The sequence below is a fragment of the Oncorhynchus gorbuscha genome, linkage group LG02 (assembly GCF_021184085.1).
Source record: "Oncorhynchus gorbuscha isolate QuinsamMale2020 ecotype Even-year linkage group LG02, OgorEven_v1.0, whole genome shotgun sequence".
In the NCBI taxonomy this organism is placed as follows: Eukaryota; Metazoa; Chordata; class Actinopteri; order Salmoniformes; family Salmonidae; genus Oncorhynchus; species Oncorhynchus gorbuscha.
This window is the reverse complement of record NC_060174.1, coordinates 74749173-74766787: the sequence shown is the minus strand read 5'-3', so window position 1 is coordinate 74766787 and position 17615 is coordinate 74749173. Positions and strand designations below refer to the sequence as shown.

The window sequence follows — 17615 nt, the reverse complement described above, 5'->3', positions numbered from 1 at the left end:
AGGCACACCGGTTTGAGTGTGTCAAGAACTGCAATGCTGTTGAGTTTTTCACGCTCAATAGTTTCCCATGTGTATCAAGATGGTCCACCACCCAGAGGACATCCAGGCAACTTGACACAACTGTGGGAAGCATTGGAGTCAACGTGGGCCATCATCCCTGTGGAACGCTTGACACCTTGTAGTCCACGCCCCAACGAAATGAGGCTGTTCTGAGGGCAACTTAATATTAGGAAGGTGTTCCTGATGTTTTGAATACTCATTGTATATCTGTAATAAAAAAAACACATGTAAATAGTTTGACAGTTTCCATCATTTATGTCAACATATTTGAACTGTGAATAAAATATGAATAACATTTTACTGCTGTAATATATTGCTGTGCATTATATTACCCAAATGGACAACCTCACTGGAAGTTTTGTTTTACAATGACAATGAAATGAAGCACAATATTTTAATACCTTGGGTTTAAAATGGCTTTGATTAAGTTTAATTGCTCAATTGAAAATCAACACAGCAACCCTGTGGTTTAAAAGCAGAGAGCATTAATACATGTGGGGAATGAAAACGAGTTATCTTAGAACTTTAGCACCTCCACAGAATTGGGTTTCCTTTCACCCTCCACACGGTAATCATTTAAAAGGACAAACAATACATACTTATACATCAGGAGTGAGTGCAAAAAAAGATGCCATAAGTCATTTGACACACTTAGACAAGAGAGACTCTCACATTTCACTTGAATGTACAGCACTTTGGCACATTCAGCTGTTTGCTTTGGTTACAGTAACGGACAGCTCATTTACATACACAATCTAAAGCAAAAGCAGCTAGATCATGTTCACTATCTATATAGGTATCAGTAAGCGAGGGGAGTGGGGTGTAATTCTTAGTTCAGATGAGCATGGAGAGCAGTCATCTCTTTCAGTCACTCAGATTTAGAGGGCTGAATGGAGTCCACATAACACAATCTGACAATCATGTCGGGGACACTTTATAAAAGCAAAAGAAAGATATAATTGCAAACCAAAACCAGAGACGCTACATCCAATGTAAAAGAAAATGAGCAACAGACATCAGAGAGTCATCTTCCTGGACTGAGAACCGAGGGGATAAGACTGGTGAGCAGGAGGATGGGAGGGGCTCGAAGTTATGATGACCAGAGGGAGGGGCTTGAAGTTATGATGCCCAGGGGGAGGGGCTTGAAGTTATGATGCCCAGGAGTTCTATTCATCTCTTAGGCTGTTGTTGAAGTGATAAATCAGATGGTCAAGATGAACCATGTGTCAGTTAGCAGAGCCCTCCAGGGAAGCAGCCAGCAGTAGGTAGGGGAATCAGGCTGCAGGCGTGTCTGAGGGGATGGATGAATGTTCAGTAGTGTGATGTGTAACGGCTCTCCTCAGGCCCAGTCTATGGGCGGATGAAGACGTGACAGGGCACCGTTTTTAACAGCGCAGCCCTTTTCTGCCCAGGAACCGCAGCACTGCATAGTTATAGGTGGTAGCTACCACATACAGAAACTAAAGCGAGAGAAAGATGGAGAGAGAGAAGGAGAGCGGGACAAAAGAGAAGAGTTTTAAAACGTTTAAAAAAAGGTTTTCACAAAAGTGCAGCTGCATTCAGACGACATGTAAATTATTCAATAGCCTATAGGGCATCACAAGATGATCTTTTTTTGTGTGCACACATTTATCACTCGCTTTGGTGCCCCTACAGTAGGCCTATAGAATACTCTTAAGTCAGTTCTCTAGGGATTGTTTCACTTTTCTATTACGACCTAGCTGGTCTTATCACCTCAATCATTGTTTAAAATCAATAAATATTTACTGTGCTGATGGACAGTATGATAAGATTGTTCTATTTCTCTGAATTGTATTTTTCTCTGCCAAAGAACCTTAAAATGAACCCCCATACCTATCTGGTGGTATGCCTAAAACTAACCCAGTTGGAGCTGCAAAATCAAGTCATACTCTGAACCTAAACAAAGACGGTGACAAACCCCATAGACTCATAAGTCTGGGTGGACATTCTTACTCACCAGAGCCAAGAGAGCAATCCCTGCACCAGCAAAGGCAGCGATGTATAGGTCATAGGTGACGAAGAACTGCAGAGAGGAAAAAAAGGTTTCTTAAATAGTAATGCATTGTACATTGATTTGCTATTCAGAATAATAATTTAGCTGTGTGTTTTGTGGGTTTATGAAAGGTTAACCCAGAAACACACTAATTCTTTCAAAGTAGTTTTAAGACAACGCAAACAGTAACTCACCTCTTTTGTTTTGCAAATGGATGCCAAGGTCATTCCACAAGCTTTCCCTGGCATTGCATTCCAGGGCAGCAGACCTAATGAGAAGCTTGTCTCATTAATGTGAAATTAAAAACTGTACATTTTAAATGTAAAAAATAAATAAAATAAATACTAACATACGGTGGCCCGGCTAGCTCAATCATAAGCTAAACGTACCATACTGCCGAGCATCCATGCAGATCCAGCTGTGCTGGTTGATGCTGGGTGTCGTCTCAGCCAGGATGTTGATGTTGTGGCAGGTCTGTGCCATATTAAAGAAGAAGAAGACGGGTATGGCTGTGAAGGCAAACACCGCCAGCCAGATCACTGCCAGGACGTATGTCACAATGATGAACTGTGGAGCAGCAAGCAGAGCCGGTCACATGAAGTTATTGGTCAAACTCCAGGGGGGATACAGGATGTGACACAACATGTCCTATAAGGCTTCATTACTGCAGTCATACAACACTATAGAGAGTAAATACTCTAACAGGAGCCTAATATCCCTGAAGCAATACAACAGGGATTCATGGATAATTAACTTATGGATAATTATCTATAAATTGTTTATGGATTAATTCTCAACCAGTGGGTAGATTACAAGCTAGAGTAGGCTATAGTGCCAATATTCTTTTAGCAACCTAAGAAGGAGGTGATGTCATTCCCTCTCTCTCTCCTCCCTTCCTCCCTCCTCACCGTCAGACTAAGGCAGCGGCCACATCTGGTGCTCCGGAACTCTCCGAAGGTCTGCTTGACAGCGCTGGTGGTGTAGAATCCCTCGGCCAGCAGCAGGATGCAGTAGAGGAAGAAGAAAGAAGCCAGGCCATAGATCACGTACTGGAAGTACTTGATACTGGGAGACAAGGACAGGTCATAATAAGGAAAGATCAGAGATTCCATGGTGACAAAAGGTGCTGTTGAGAGGTGTTTTCTCTTAACCCATCTTAAGGAAGGGTTACCAATACTGCTACTACTGCTGCAAGAGCCTTTGCATTTCTGTTGCTTGATTTGCACAACCTATCTATAAATACAAACAATTAAATTAGGTTATTGCACTTAAACAGAAAAGTTTTAAAGAGTCACTCACAACGAGGCCAGGATAACATAGTCTTGTATGTTACGAGCGAAGTAAGTCTCGACGAGCACCTCAGTGTTTGCCAGTGCCTCGTGCCCGCAGCCACAGAACAGTGCCATGCCGGTGAAGCAGAGCAGAGTGGAAACCAGGGAGGGGTAGGGCACTGCCCCCAGGCAGCGGATACAGCAATCATAACAACCTGGTGAGGGGGCATAATACATCAACACACTGGCGGCACACACCAACACACACCAACACACAGCAACACACACCAACACACAGCACATCTACGACACAGTCCAGACATCTCTCAGTCACCCTGCTTGGGGAGCCGTTAAACAGAAAGACTCCACTGCTTCTGCCACAATTCCAACAACACCCACTATCAACTTCAATCAACAGGCATGAAAGCAACAGAAAAATTACAGCAAAAAACAACAGCGAAACCAAGTGCAGTGTATCCAATCAAACAATGTTAAAGTGTCTATACAAAACCAGCCGCCACTGACTTCACAGCATTCTCATACACTTCCTCCAATGTAAGCTGTGCTGGGGAAGCAGATAACAAACATCCAGACTGTTAATTGCTGTATTGATATAGGAATCAGAGAAAGAGATGCACCTAGGGCTTTGCAAAGCCAAGGCTGTCTGACCGGAAACATCTGTTCCTTTCGATCTTGTGCTCCTCAACAACAAGCAAAGAGTTTATGAATCAGTGATGCTAAAGGCTCAGCTGCAGGATATTTTAACCAAAAAAAAACTGCTCTGTCTGCAATGGTTTCATCCGTGTGTAAAAGCTCCTCAGCTCCAGCCAACGCCTCACAGCTCAGCCCCTCTACTCTCCAGAGTTCATCCCTCTTTCTCCACCAACCGCCATCCACCACAGGCGTCACCAGGACAGGAGGGAGGGGAGAGAGAGGAGAGAAAGGAGAGGGCACTGAAGGATGGGTTCCAGGGGCCATGAGAGAGAGCCTGTCTTTGTGGCGGGAGACACAATGCCCTTTGTCTTAGCTAGGAGTGGAGGAGAACAAAGGCCAGCGATGTCAAACAAACAAAGACCACACTAGCACCACCACACACACACCAACAATCTAATAAACAACCCATGAGCATCTGGGCGGGTGGGGCGGGGGTCAGGGGAGTTTCTCCATCACCAGGATTCTCACAGTATCACTGGCAATGTCAGTACTATGCGCCCAGGCCAGCCTACGGCTACAGCTGGCTGGGACTGGTACCACGGCACTGAATGAGTTTCTATGTCAGCAGGGGGTGGGGACCGTAGTTCAAGTGTTCAAGGGTGGGAGGAAGCACAATAAATGGGAGTGGGAACTGAAATATCTTCACAACAACAACCATGTTGCTCATTAAAGTTGTATGATCTATAAACCCCATTCGAGAAGGGCAAACAGTGTCATGATCATACATAATAAATGATTGAGCTGCGGCAAATGTTCCACGCAGACTAAACATTCCTGTAATCTTAAGGTTTGTGTGATTTTAGTGGGTAGGAATGAACAGAGGATATAAATTAAACAAACTGTCATTTAAATAAAAACAGCAACTGCTTGGAGGTTGTTTGAGTCTCTGGAAACTACATAGGCCACAGACACCCCCTCTTCAGCTGTGCTCTGAAACACCAGTTAGAATGACAAATGTGCCATGATAACCCATGAATAAAATCACAGCACAGACATTACCAGAATGCATTGAAGGACCATACCAAGCCAAGTCTTTACTGCATACTAAATCTGAATTAACTTTAGTGTAGAGAAAGTATTTTTTTGACGGAATAGTAGTGATGGAAGAATAGCCGGCTTAAACTTGGCTCCAGAGTCAGATGGAAGGCGTGTAACAAAGGATTTCATGCAAATTTGCTAATTCTGCCCTGCACAGTGTGGGAGTGTGAAAGCCTTTGACACGATCGACCTTTCATGACCTCTGTGCTGCCTACGCTGGTCACCTGTCTATCTGAACCCTAATTAGTTCAAGCCACCTTTCAAAAAACGTTTCACAGATATAAGCTGTGTGAGAGAGGTGGTTTGATTAACATTTGAACATAATTGATATATGGTTATATTGCATTTATTTGAATAACATGTTTTATGTTCAAGAAATGTCAATTAAAATGAGTAACGAGTATCAATAAGCTTGGCTGATCAAAACGTTCAAAACTGACTGTTTAGTCTACAATACTACATATGTATTCCTTTATCTATGTGTTACCTGGAATCACATTCTATCAATCCTGCCTACGCTTCCAAAGTTGCGATATTACCAATGTTGTGTTATAATATGAATAACCCATGAGGTACCCACAAGTGGACATCATAATAGTATCAGACAATCATATAATACAATCAACTTGCAATAAAACCAGTAATTATCACAATATTAATAAAGGCGTCATATTATTCTCCAGTGAAGGAACACAAACTTCTCAGAAAAATTATATTTCCAAAGTAGATTAATCATATTCCACAGACCAACTTTTAAGATATGAATAGAAAATATGAAAGACTCATTAGATGACCACTTACCCATGTTCAGAGAGAAGTATGGGGTTATTGAGGTTTGGCTTGGCGGCTTTGTGACTGTGATATGAGTATATGAGAAGTTATTCCCCACCACTCCTATATGAATCTGACTTGCGCTTTTGTCTAACCAACAATAGACAGACCACCAGCTCACAGAGCCAGATCTTAAAGACACAAAGTCCCTTTTCAGCCATCGACCATCACTAATAGAGCCCTGGGTTCAACATTAGGGACAGTGCAGGGTTCAAAGGCCCTAATGAGTTTACACTTGCATTTCAATCACTCTCATGCATACCAAGTTCAGACAAAACACAAAGACTCTTTGAACAATTGTATTAGTATAATATATCATTTCCCAATGTTTTTGAGCATACAATATAGCTCACTATTTGAATTATTTTATACAGTCATTATTGCTCATCTTTATCTAGGGTGTCAATAATTTCAGACCCCACTGTAAGCGTGATCATCATGTGTGCTGGATGCCTGTTGGAAATGTATTCAGTTTGTGGGCCGCTGCATGGCCAGTTCATTCTCTCTCATTGGCCAGGCTATTCATGGTCTGCATAGTATCTGTGCTGCCTGTCTGAGGCACGTAAAGGTCGCCATATGGTCAGTTAAAGCAGACGCTGGCTGGTGGGTGCGTTTGACTCTTCAGAAAACATAGAGATATGAAGAATATACAGACAAAGGAGCAAAACAAAAAGCAGACCATGTAAATGCCACTGGACTGTAGACTAACAAGGGGACATTGAGGACTGGGTCCAGCTGCTGCTCTCCCTTTATCACTGACCCAGTTGATGTCAAAGCCCTTACAATGTTCCCAGTGTGCAGCAGGAGCAAACAACACACTGCCTTTTTGGAGTGTGCCTGTACCCTCTTATCTTCCTTGGCTTTCCTCCTTTACAGCCCATGACCATCATACAGCTACAAATGTATCATAATAACATCTGATCTCCACTGGGCCCAGTCAAAATGGACTATTGCCCTGCCGATGCCCAAAATCTAAGATTCATGTTTTTCTTGGTTTGCGGTTGAAGACTCCTGTTGATACTGTATGTAATACAATTTAATAAGATTGGCCATCTAGCCACATCTAACTCATTATAAAGATGATGTATTATTTTGACAAGACGACCACTCCGTTCCAAACAAATCTTTAAAAATAAGCCCATTGATATTCATCTAGGATTGTATCCAGGAAAGCCAGGTGATAGTAATTCTAAGAGGGATGTGTATTTTCCCAGAATAACACTGTGAAGCCCATTGATATTAATCTAGGATTGTATCCAGGAAAGCCAGGTGATAGTAATTCTAAGAGGGATGTGTATTCTCCCAGAATAACACTGTGAAGCCCATTGATATTCATCTAGGATTGTATCCAGGAAAGCCAGGTGATAGTAATTCTAAGAGGGATGTGTATTCTCCCAGAATAACACTGTGAAGCCCATTGATATTCATCTAGGATTGTATCCAGGAAAGCCAGGTGATAGTAATTCTAAGAGGGATGTGTATTCTCCCAGAATAACACTGAAGCCCATTGATATTCATCTAGGATTGTATCCAGGAAAGCCAGGTGATAGTAATTCTAAGAGGGATGTGTATTCTCCCAGAATAACACTGTGAAGCCCATTGATATTCATCTAGGATTGTATCCAGGAAAGCCAGGTGATAGTAATTCTAAGAGGGATGTGTATTCTCCCAGAATAACACTGTGAAGCCCATTGATATTCATCTAGGATTGTATCCAGGAAAGCCAGGTGATAGTAATTCTAAGAGGGATGTGTATTCTCCCAGAATAACACTGTGAAGCCCATTGATATTCATCTAGGATTGTATCCAGAATAATTCTAAGAGGGATGTGTATTCTCCCTGAATAACACTGAAGCCCATTGATATTCATCTAGGATTGTATCCAGGAAAGCCAGGTGATAGTAATTCTAAGAGGGATGTGTATTCTCCCAGAATAACACTGTGAAGCCCATTGATATTCATCTAGGATTGTATCCAGGAAAGCCAGGTGATAGTAATTCTAAGAGGGATGTCCCAGAATAACACTGTGAAGTCCATTGATATTCATCTAGGATTGTATCCAGGAAAGCCAGGTGATAGTAATTCTAAGAGGGATGTGTATTCTCCCAGAATAACACTGTGAAGCCCATTGATATTCATCTAGGATTGTATCCAGGAAAGCCAGGTGATAGTAATTCTAAGAGGGATGTGTATTCTCCCAGAATAACACTGTGAAGCCCATTGATATTCATCTAGGATTGTATCCAGGAAAGCCATTCTAAGAGGGATGTGTATTCTCCCAGAATAACACTGTGAAGCCCATTGATATTCATCTAGGATTGTATCCAGGAAAGCCAGGTGATAGTAATTCTAAGAGGGATGTGTATTCTCCCAGAATAACACTGTGAAGCCCATTGATATTAATCTAGGATTGTATCCAGGAAAGCCAGGTGATAGTAATTCTAAGAGGGATGTGTATTCTCCCAGAATAACACTGTGAAGCCCATTGATATTCATCTAGGATTGTATCCAGGAAAGCCAGGTGATAGTAATTCTAAGAGGGATGTGTATTCTCCCAGAATAACACTGTGAAGCCCATTGATATTCATCTAGGATTGTATCCAGGAAAGCCAGGTGATAGTAATTCTAAGAGGGATGTGTATTCTCCCAGAATAACACTGTGAAGCCCATTGATATTAATCTAGGATTGTATCCAGGAAAGCCAGGTGATAGTAATTCTAAGAGGGATGTGTATTCTGCCAGAATAACACTGTGAAGCCCATTACATTCAAAAGAGCCTCTTATAGTAATGCTTGAAAACATGTTATGCTCCAGAATCGGTGTTTTCTGTAAATGGGATGAAGCGCCTGGGGGAAATTCAGCTTTGTATGTTTGTATGTTTGTATGTTATGTTTGTATAAACCATGTCAATACCTTCATATTCATATAAACAAACAAACCATTTAAAAAAAAGTGCTGGTCTAAGTTTATTGTGTACAAACAAGCCAAGCCAATGGAAACACATCAGTTGGTTAGAGTATGTGCCATCTTAAGCTATTGTCTTTTTATAATAAAGCAGAAGTTGTATTCCCAAAACGTGTTCAGCAAAATAAGACACAGTTAACTGAAAATGAACAAAGATACTTAGACAGACGAGCATAGATCGGAGTACAACACTAAATATGATGAAAGCCAATACTTCAAACAAAATGTCAAACAAATTTCTTAACAATTTATAGCTTTACATTACACTTCAGAGTGTAAACACACACGCGGGCACACGCACGCACATACTGTATATAGGGGTGATATATTGTTCATATTCAAATAGAAATATTATTGGATAAATGGGATACTTTTACTACAAATTGTAATCAATGTTGTAGTAAAGGTTCAAATGATCACAGTCACAGTAACATAGTATTTCTGCAATTCTTTAGTCAGTAAAAAATACCCTTTTAAGTTGAGTTTAACATGAGGAATATGTATAAAATTGCTTAATAACACTGATTTTCTGCTTTTTACAAATGTTATTTCAGTCAGTGATGAGTCCAGATGACACTTGTTCCAAACAGAAGATCAAAACAGATATCATAGGAAGAAAAAAGCTTCCCGTACAAATCCAACTGTACAAATATTATGCTGAGGTCGTACAAGAAAAAGTTCCCAAAAATGTTACCATCAAAAGACAATGGGAAATAAAAAGCAGTTCTCATTTTAACCAGCTCACAAGTCTTGAAATTGATGATTTACACTGCTCATAGACCTCCCTCTATGAGGAGAGGAGGCAGTAGTATATTGGCGGTGATTCTGCACCATTTGACCAGGAAAAGCTTTGCATGGCTCTTGCAGTATGAACATAAACTAATCCCAACCCAACTACTTTTTGTATTAATTAATGTACAGCACAGCTCGCCCCTCAGCTCACCTCTACAATCTCTGTCGACTGTGGTCTGTATATCTTCTGTCCCAGGCTAGGTCTAGACCCGGGTGGTGGAGTGGGAGTGGGGCAGGACGGTGGAGTTGTACCCGGCTGGGAAGGTGCTGTAGGGGTGCATGTTGGGCAGGCCCATCAGGGAGTTGGGGATCATTGTGATGTTGTTTGGCGTCATCAGGGGGATGTCGTCTGGTGAGCGGCGCAGGGTCAGGGTGTAGTCCATGTTGGGGGAGAGGTGCAGGGGGTCGTGTAGGTCAGGGAGGTCGTGGAGGTCATGCAGGGTGTCACACTGGTTCATCTGGCTGCACTGGGTCATCTGATGGGACAGGCTCTCGTCGGTGGTGGTGTGGCTCACGTCGTTGCCGTTGCTCTGCTGCTGGGGGCTGGCCTGGTGGGGGCCACCGTGGCCACCCTGCCGGCTGCGCTTGTCCTTACGGTAGTAGAGCGCTGCGAAGGCCAGCACATTGAGGAACAGCAGCGAGGCACCCACAGCGATGGTGACACTCAGCTCAGTAGAGTAATCTCTGGGGTTAGCCACGATCAGAGGACCCGTCTCCTCCCCATCACTGCTGTGGGCTGTGGAGACAGGCGGACGCTTGGTGGTGCCGGTTCTCTTGCCGTTGGAGTTGGTGGTGTCCTGGGGAGGTACCTTGGTGGTGGTGGAGGTGTAATGGAACATGTCATGGAGGTTATACAGGTGGGGCACCAGGTGCTTCCAGAAGGCTACCTTGGTGGCGCGGTAGTGGTCGCGGATGCGAGGCTTCAGGCCGATGTGCAAGTACAGCTGGTCATGGGGGTTGTACTTGGACCAGGCCACCTCCTCAAAGCGGTTGGCCTTGGTATGGATGAACTTAGTGTCCTGGGGCACTGGCTTGTTGGGGTCACTGCAGACATGCAATGAAGACAGGGGTCAAAGACAGGGCATCATTGATAACATACATAGAGAAGTTATTCTTTCAATTGCTTCATTAAGGGAGATGTCAACTAGCCTCGCAGAGCCGGTGATCCCACAAGCTTTCATTAACCGCTGCACGGATATCCATTCAGCGTTTAACGTAAGATCGCGAGAACGGCAGCTTTGCGAGGCTAGATGTCAACAGGCAAGTTTTGCTGGTCAAAGCCAGTTGTAAGCTGACAAGACTGGTTGATGTACATAATGTCAGTCTTTTTTCAAGTGCTAAGCATTCCCTACATCAGTGATGGGCAACTTTGATAGGGGTGGGGGCCACAAAAAAAACTCTGAACTCTTCTTGAGGGGCCGCAGCGGCTCTGCAAACCCACATCCATACCCACACATGCAGTCAGAACTGGTCCTAGCCTTTTGAGGCGCGGAAGTGAAATTGTGTGTAAAACACCTTGTGAGCAAATCATTTTAGCAGCCCCCGTGTTGACAGTAGAGAGAGAAAAACTAAGTTGTAGAGTACATTTCCTGCAATTCTACACATTTTGTCATGGGGCAGAGGAGAAAAAGTGCAGTTTTACAGTTAATTTCCTGCAACTTTACATATGTTGCTATAGGGTGGAGAGAAATGTTTGCAGTTTTGAATATGAGATTTGAGTGAGAGTGATTAACAGAATCAATGGGGGGCCCCCGGTCGGTAATTCGACCATGATTACTACAAGTTTAGAAAACTGGCTAGACTAATTTACCAATCAATTTTTTTTAAATCCTGACAAATTGCGGCAATGTCAGTGATTGATGCACAACCAAAATTCGAAATTGCACCTTGTGTATTCTGCTGTTCTAACTCTCAACAGTAAGCTGAGACCCCGCCAGTTGCCCATCCCTGCCCTACATCTTTCATTTCAGCCCATCTTAAAACCCACTTTCTACTGAGCATCTGTGTCTACATCAGTGTTTACTGTAACATTTTTATAGAGACTAATTGCCGTTTTCTGCTGTGACTTAAGCAAAGGTGTAATGCAGCAAGGCTCCATTTTAAGATACATGTGAAGTGTGTCTATATGTCTATAAATATTGGTTCTTCTACACAGGTTTCAATACAGTATAGAATATGATTAGGACAACTATTTCCATCTATCATTTATAGCATTTCTTAGGCAAATACAGACACAAATGGGAAATATGAAATAATGACCCCATCCTTTTACGATATAAGCATACCACAATCAAGACTGGATTCTGTCTGACCAGGTCTCGGGGTGCTGTACTGACCTGTGAGTCTGACCAGATCTTGGGGTGCTGTACTGACCTGTGAGTCTGACCAGGTCTCGGGGTGCTGTACTGACCTGTGAGTCTGACCAGGTCTCGGGTTGCCGTACTGACCTGTGAGTCTGACCAGGCCTCGGGTTGCCGTACTGACCTGTCTGACCAGGTCTCGGGGTGCCGTACTGACCGGTCTGACCAGGTCTCGGGGTGCCGTACTGACCGGTCTGACCAGGTCTCGGGGTGCCGTACTGACCTGTCTGACCAGGTCTCGGGGTGCCGTACTGACCTGTCTGACCAGGTCTCGGGGTGCCGTACTGACCTGTCTGACCAGGTCTCGGGGTGCCGTACTGACCTGTCTGACCAGGTCTCGGGGTGCCGTACTGACCTGTCTGACCAGGTCTCGGGGTGCCGTACTGACCTGTCTGACCAGGTCTCGGGGTGCCGTACTGACCTGTCTGACCAGGTCTCGGGGTGCCGTACTGACCTGTCTGACCAGGTCTCGGGGTGCCGTACTGACCTGTCTGACCAGGTCTCTGGGTGCCGTACTGACCTGTCTGACCAGGTCTCGGGGTGCTGTACTGACCGGTCTGACCAAGTCTCGGGGTGCTGTACTGACCTGTGAGTCTGACCAGATCTTGGGGTGCTGTACTGACCTGTGAGTCTGACCAGGTCTCGGGTTGCTGTACTGACCTGTGAGTCTGACCAGGCCTCGGGTTGCTGTACTGACCTGTGAGTCTGACCAGGCCTCGGGGTGCTGTACTGACCTGTCTGACCAGGTCTCGGGGTGCCGTACTGACCTGTCTGACCAGGTCTCGGGGTGCCGTACTGACCTGTCTGACCAGGTCTCGGGGTGCCGTACTGACCTGTCTGACCAGGTCTCGGGGTGCCGTACTGACCGGTCTGACCAGGTCTCGGGGTGCCGTACTGACCGGTCTGACCAGGTCTCTGGGTGCTTTACTGACCTGTCTGACCAGGTCTCTGGGTGCTTTACTGACCTGTCTGACCAGGTCTCGGGGTGCTGTACTGACCTGTGAGTCTGACCAGGTCTCGGGGTGCTGTACTGACCTGTGAGTCTGACCAGATCTTGGGGTGCTGTACTGACCTGTGAGTCTGACCAGATCTTGGGGTGCTGTACTGACCTGTGAGTCTGACCAGATCTTGGGGTGCTGTACTGACCTGTGAGTCTGACCAGGTCTCGGGGTGCTGTACTGACCTGTGAGTCTGACCAGGTCTCGGGGTGCTGTACTGACCTGTGAGTCTGACCAGATCTCGGGGTGCTGTACTGACCTGTGAGTCTGACCAGATCTCGGGGTGCTGTACTGACCTGTGAGTCTGACCAGGCCTCGGGGTGCTGTACTCACCCACTCTTGGCAAAGTTGGTCCAGTAAGTCATCACCACAGCGCTGAGCATGATGTCGTTTCTGGAGAAGTTGCAGGGGAACAGGTCAGTGGCTCCCACCATGGGGATGCCAAACACATAGGGCACCTCATCCCCGTGGGCTGAGTCCGACCACACAGGCTTCATCAGGCTCTGGCAGTGGTGGTAGAAGGCGTAGAAGTATGTGGGCGAACCGTAGCGGGCGTGCAGGTCAGCCGTCACCACCGAGGGCTCCACCCACTGATGGTCAGTGAACAGGGCGACTAACGTCTTCCTCCTGGTGTCTGGGTTGTCCCTGTCAGCCCAGTCCGTGTACATGAACTTGATGGTCTCCCTCAGAGTGTCCTTCCCCTCCGGGTAGCCATACAGGCTGTCCACGAAGTCCGACACGGCGAAGTCAAAGTCGCTGCCGGACACGCCATCCTCCAGGTCCACCACATTCTCCACGAAACGCAGTCCCTCCCCCTGGTTAACGCCCAGCATGATGTCATAGTTGAGGAACTCTCCCTGCTCCATCAGGATCTCGGGGTCGTCGGGGATGACGTCACCATCAATGACGGGGCCGAAGGCTACATGGTAGCGGGCTGGCTGGATGTCCTGCTCCACCAGCTCTCTGGCACTCTTCTTCTGCAGGCAGGACACCATGTCCAGGGTGTCCAGCACGTTGCAGCCCACCCTCTCAGCCAGCATGCGGGTGTACTTGACAGGCTGGTAGTTGACGGCCCAGCTGGACAGGGCTGAGCCACTCTGGATGATGGCTCTGTGAAACAGGCCTGGGGAGATCATGGCACAGACAAACACAGATCAGATGAGTGCTGTCTGGTCAACAACCATCTGTTACAGAACATTTGTAGGCCTGCAGTTTAACATATTGTTAGCTTCATAGGATCTCTCTAGGTTCTGATGATGTTGGTTTTTAACAGTTTTTTGTGCTTACTGCAAAGTTTTATCTGCGATGGTGAGAGACAAACCTCATCAACATCCATTTTTAAAATCATAAAAATGTAATTTAGGTCTGTTCAATCTGTGCATCTCAGTTAACTGTCATTTTCCTTAAAATGTCAGATAAGTCCTTAAATAATATAAATGGAAAGGATGGAACTCTGAAAATCGTATTTATTCTAATTGACACAGTGTATAATTCACAATTAAAAATAATGCTTAGTAAGTGGTGGATATGTAACATTGGCTACGCTAAAAAGGGATTTGAATTCATTAAACTCACTCAACACAAAGGGATCATATTTGCATACAAATTTGAGGAAACTCATCGGTGAGAGCACTGCTTTTGGGAAAGAGGAAAATTCAGTGACTCCACACAGTAGCCTTGTTGAAAATCTCTCTCTTTCCCTCTCTATGTTCAAAACTCAATACTACATCAGGGAGGATAGCAACTGATAATGTAATGAACTTCCAATAACGTAATAAACATTCTGAACACATAACGTAAAAATGTTTTTACTGATGTGTTGATTATTACATTATAGAGTGGGTAAAAAGATAACATTAACATGCAGTCTTAGCTGTGCCACTAAATCACATTTTTATTCTTCACATACACATGGTTAGCAGATGTTAATGCGAGTGCAGCGAAATGCTAGAAATCCTGGTTCGAGTCCAGGCTCTGTCGCAGCCGGCCTCGACCGGGAGACCCATGGGGCGGCGCACAACTGGCCCAGCGTCGTCTGGGTTAGGGGAGGGTTTGGCAGGCAGGGATGTTCTTGTCCCATCGCGGTCTAGCGACTCCTGTGGTGGGACGGGCACAATGCATGGTGACATGGTCGCCAGGTGTTTCCGCCTACACATTAGTGTGGCTGGCCTCCGGGTTAAGCCGGCATTGTGTCATGAAGCAGTGTGGCGTGGCTGGGTTGTGTTTCAGAGGACGCTTATCTCTCAACCGTCATCTCTCCCGAGTCCGTGCGGGAGTTGCAGCGATGAGACAAGACTAACTACCAATTGGATACCACAAAATTGGGGAGAAAAAGGGGTTAAAGTAATATTCCCTTTTTTCAGTAACAGCTGACTGCACTCTGTCGTGGAAAATTAGACATACTATGCTGTTGTTAACCAGGCCTCTCCTCCTGGTTACACTAGTTACCATATCCCCCGCGCATCCCGCAACGGCGGAGGTGTTGTTAACATTTACGATAGCAAATTTATTTTTATTACTGTGTTTTCGTCTTTTGAGCTTCTAGTCATGAAATCTATGCAGCCTACTCAATCACTTTTTATAGCTACTGTTTACAGGCCTCCTGGGCCTTATACAGCGTTCCTCACTGAGTTCCTTTCAGGACTTTGTAGTCATAGCAGATAATATTCACATTTTTGTGACATTAATATTCACATGGAAAGTCCACAGACCCACTCCAAAAGGCTTTCTGAGCCATCATCGACTTGAGAAGTGGGTTTTGTCCAACATGTCTCCGGACCTACTCAATGCCATACCCTGGACCTAGATTTGTCCCGTGGAATAAATTTTGTGGATCTTAATGTTTTTCCTTAATCCTGGACAATCGCAACAAATAATCTGCTCAGACCCCAACCGAGGATCACCAAAAGCCATGCTATAAATGCTCAGACAACTCAAAGATTCCTAGATGCCCTTCCAGACTCCCTCCACCTACCCAAGGATGTCAGAGTACAACAATTGGTTAACCACCTAACTGAGGAACTAAACATAACCTTGCGTAATACAGTTACAGTTGCACCCTTAAAAGGATGCAGTTGCACCCTTAAAAACAAAAAAACATTTCTCATAAGAAACTAGCTCCCTTGGGCTCCCGGGTGGCGCAGTGGTCTAAGGCACAATTGTGTGCCACCAGAGACCCTGGGTTCGCAGCCAGCCACAACCGGGAGGTCCATGGGGCGACACACACATAGCGTCGTCTGGGTTAGGGAGGGTTTTGCCAGTAGGGATGTCCTTGTCTCATTGTGCACTAGTGACTCGTGGGAGGCCGGACGCATTGCACACTAACCAGGTCGCTAAGTGGTCCTTCTGTAGCTCAGTTGGTAGAGCATGGCGCTTGTAACGCCAGGGTAGTGGGTTCGATCCCCGGGACCACCCATACCACCCATTAGGTGTACGGTGTTTCCTCCAACACATTGGTGTGGCTGGCTTCCGGGTTGAATGCGCGCTGTGTTAAGAAGCAGTGTGGCTTGGTTGGGTTGTGGTTCAGATGACGCATGACTCCCGACCTTCACCTGCAGCGATGAGACTACTAACAATTGAATACTATGAAATTGGGGAGAGAAAGGGGGTAAAATTCATTTTAAAGAAAAAAAGGCTCCCTAGTATACAGAAAATACCCAAGGACCGGAAATGGAGAGGATGACTTTCACTTCAGCAGTGATAAATTCATGAACATCTTTGACGAAAAGATCATGATCATTAGAAAGCAAAATCACAGACTCCTCATTAAATCTTAGTAATTTCTCCAAAGCTCAGTTGTCCTGTGTCTGCACAACACTGCCAGGACCTAGGATCAAGGGAAACACTCACATTTTTTTATACTATATCTCTTGACACATTGATGAAAATAGTCATGGCCTCTAAACCTTCAAGCTGCATACTGGACCCTATTCCAACTAAACTACTGAAAGAGCTGCTTCCTGTGCTTGGCCCTCCTATGTTGAACAAAATAAACGTCTCCCTGTCCACTGGATGTGTACCAAACTCACTAAAAGTGATAGTATTAAAGGCTCTCTTGAAAAAGCCAAACCTTGACACAGAAAATATATTTTTAATACAATTAAAAAAATTGGCTTATAACGAATCTCCCAAAAATGAAAAGCTGTTGCACAGCAACTCACTGCCGTCCCGAAGACAATGTATATAAAACACTTCAGTCTGGTTTTAGACCCCATCATGACACGGAGACTGCACTCGTGAAAGTGGTAAATTACCTAAAAGTCTCTCTTTTGACTAACATACCAAGACTGTTTCAAGGACAGCTTTTTTTAAATCAATACAGCATTGCAAAAATCAGAAACTTTGTCCAACAATTATGCTGAAAAATGAATCCATGCTTTTGTCACTTCTAGATTAGACTACTGCAAGGCTATACGGATAAAGCAGTCAATAAAGTTCAGTCAGTACTAAACACAGCTGCTAGAATCTTGACTAGAACCCCAAAATTTGAGTATGCAGTATGTGACATCCCGTTTGTACTATCTGCAGGAACTCCCATGTGTTGAAAGTTGCAGGAAGGAACAGGCAATGTCAG

At 44.9% G+C, this 17615-nt stretch overlaps 2 protein-coding genes across 6 annotated transcripts in view; both read right to left on the bottom strand.

Moving 5' to 3' along the window:
* Window positions 1-474: 474 nt before the first annotated feature.
* On the bottom strand, window positions 475-6054 carry LOC124009547 (myelin proteolipid protein). 2 transcript variants are annotated; one of them, XM_046321443.1, is made up of 7 exons: window positions 5899-6054; window positions 3374-3560; window positions 2983-3139; window positions 2464-2641; window positions 2269-2342; window positions 2039-2104; window positions 475-1520 (listed from the first exon to the last, which is right to left on the bottom strand). In XM_046321443.1, exons 1-7 carry the CDS (start codon window positions 5900-5902, stop codon window positions 1446-1448), a joined length of 741 nt encoding a protein of 246 aa, XP_046177399.1. In that variant the 5' UTR covers window positions 5903-6054; the 3' UTR covers window positions 475-1445. The 2 variants fall into 2 exon arrangements, with proteins under 2 accessions (XP_046177399.1, XP_046177390.1); XM_046321434.1 differs by lacking the exon at window positions 5899-6054 and adding an exon at window positions 3984-4239.
* A 2815-nt stretch (window positions 6055-8869) lies between these two features.
* LOC124009528 (neuroligin-3-like) overlaps window positions 8870-17615 on the bottom strand; it is a 28040-nt gene continuing 19294 nt past the window's right edge. For all 4 annotated transcript variants that reach the window (XM_046321394.1, XM_046321403.1, XM_046321420.1 and 1 more), the window contains 2 exons: window positions 13376-14165; window positions 8870-10728 (listed from right to left, as the gene is read on the bottom strand). In XM_046321394.1, the coding sequence (XP_046177350.1) occupies window positions 9888-10728; window positions 13376-14165 (1631 nt within the window). In that variant the 3' untranslated portion in view covers window positions 8870-9887. The remainder of the gene's footprint in view (window positions 10729-13375; window positions 14166-17615) is intronic.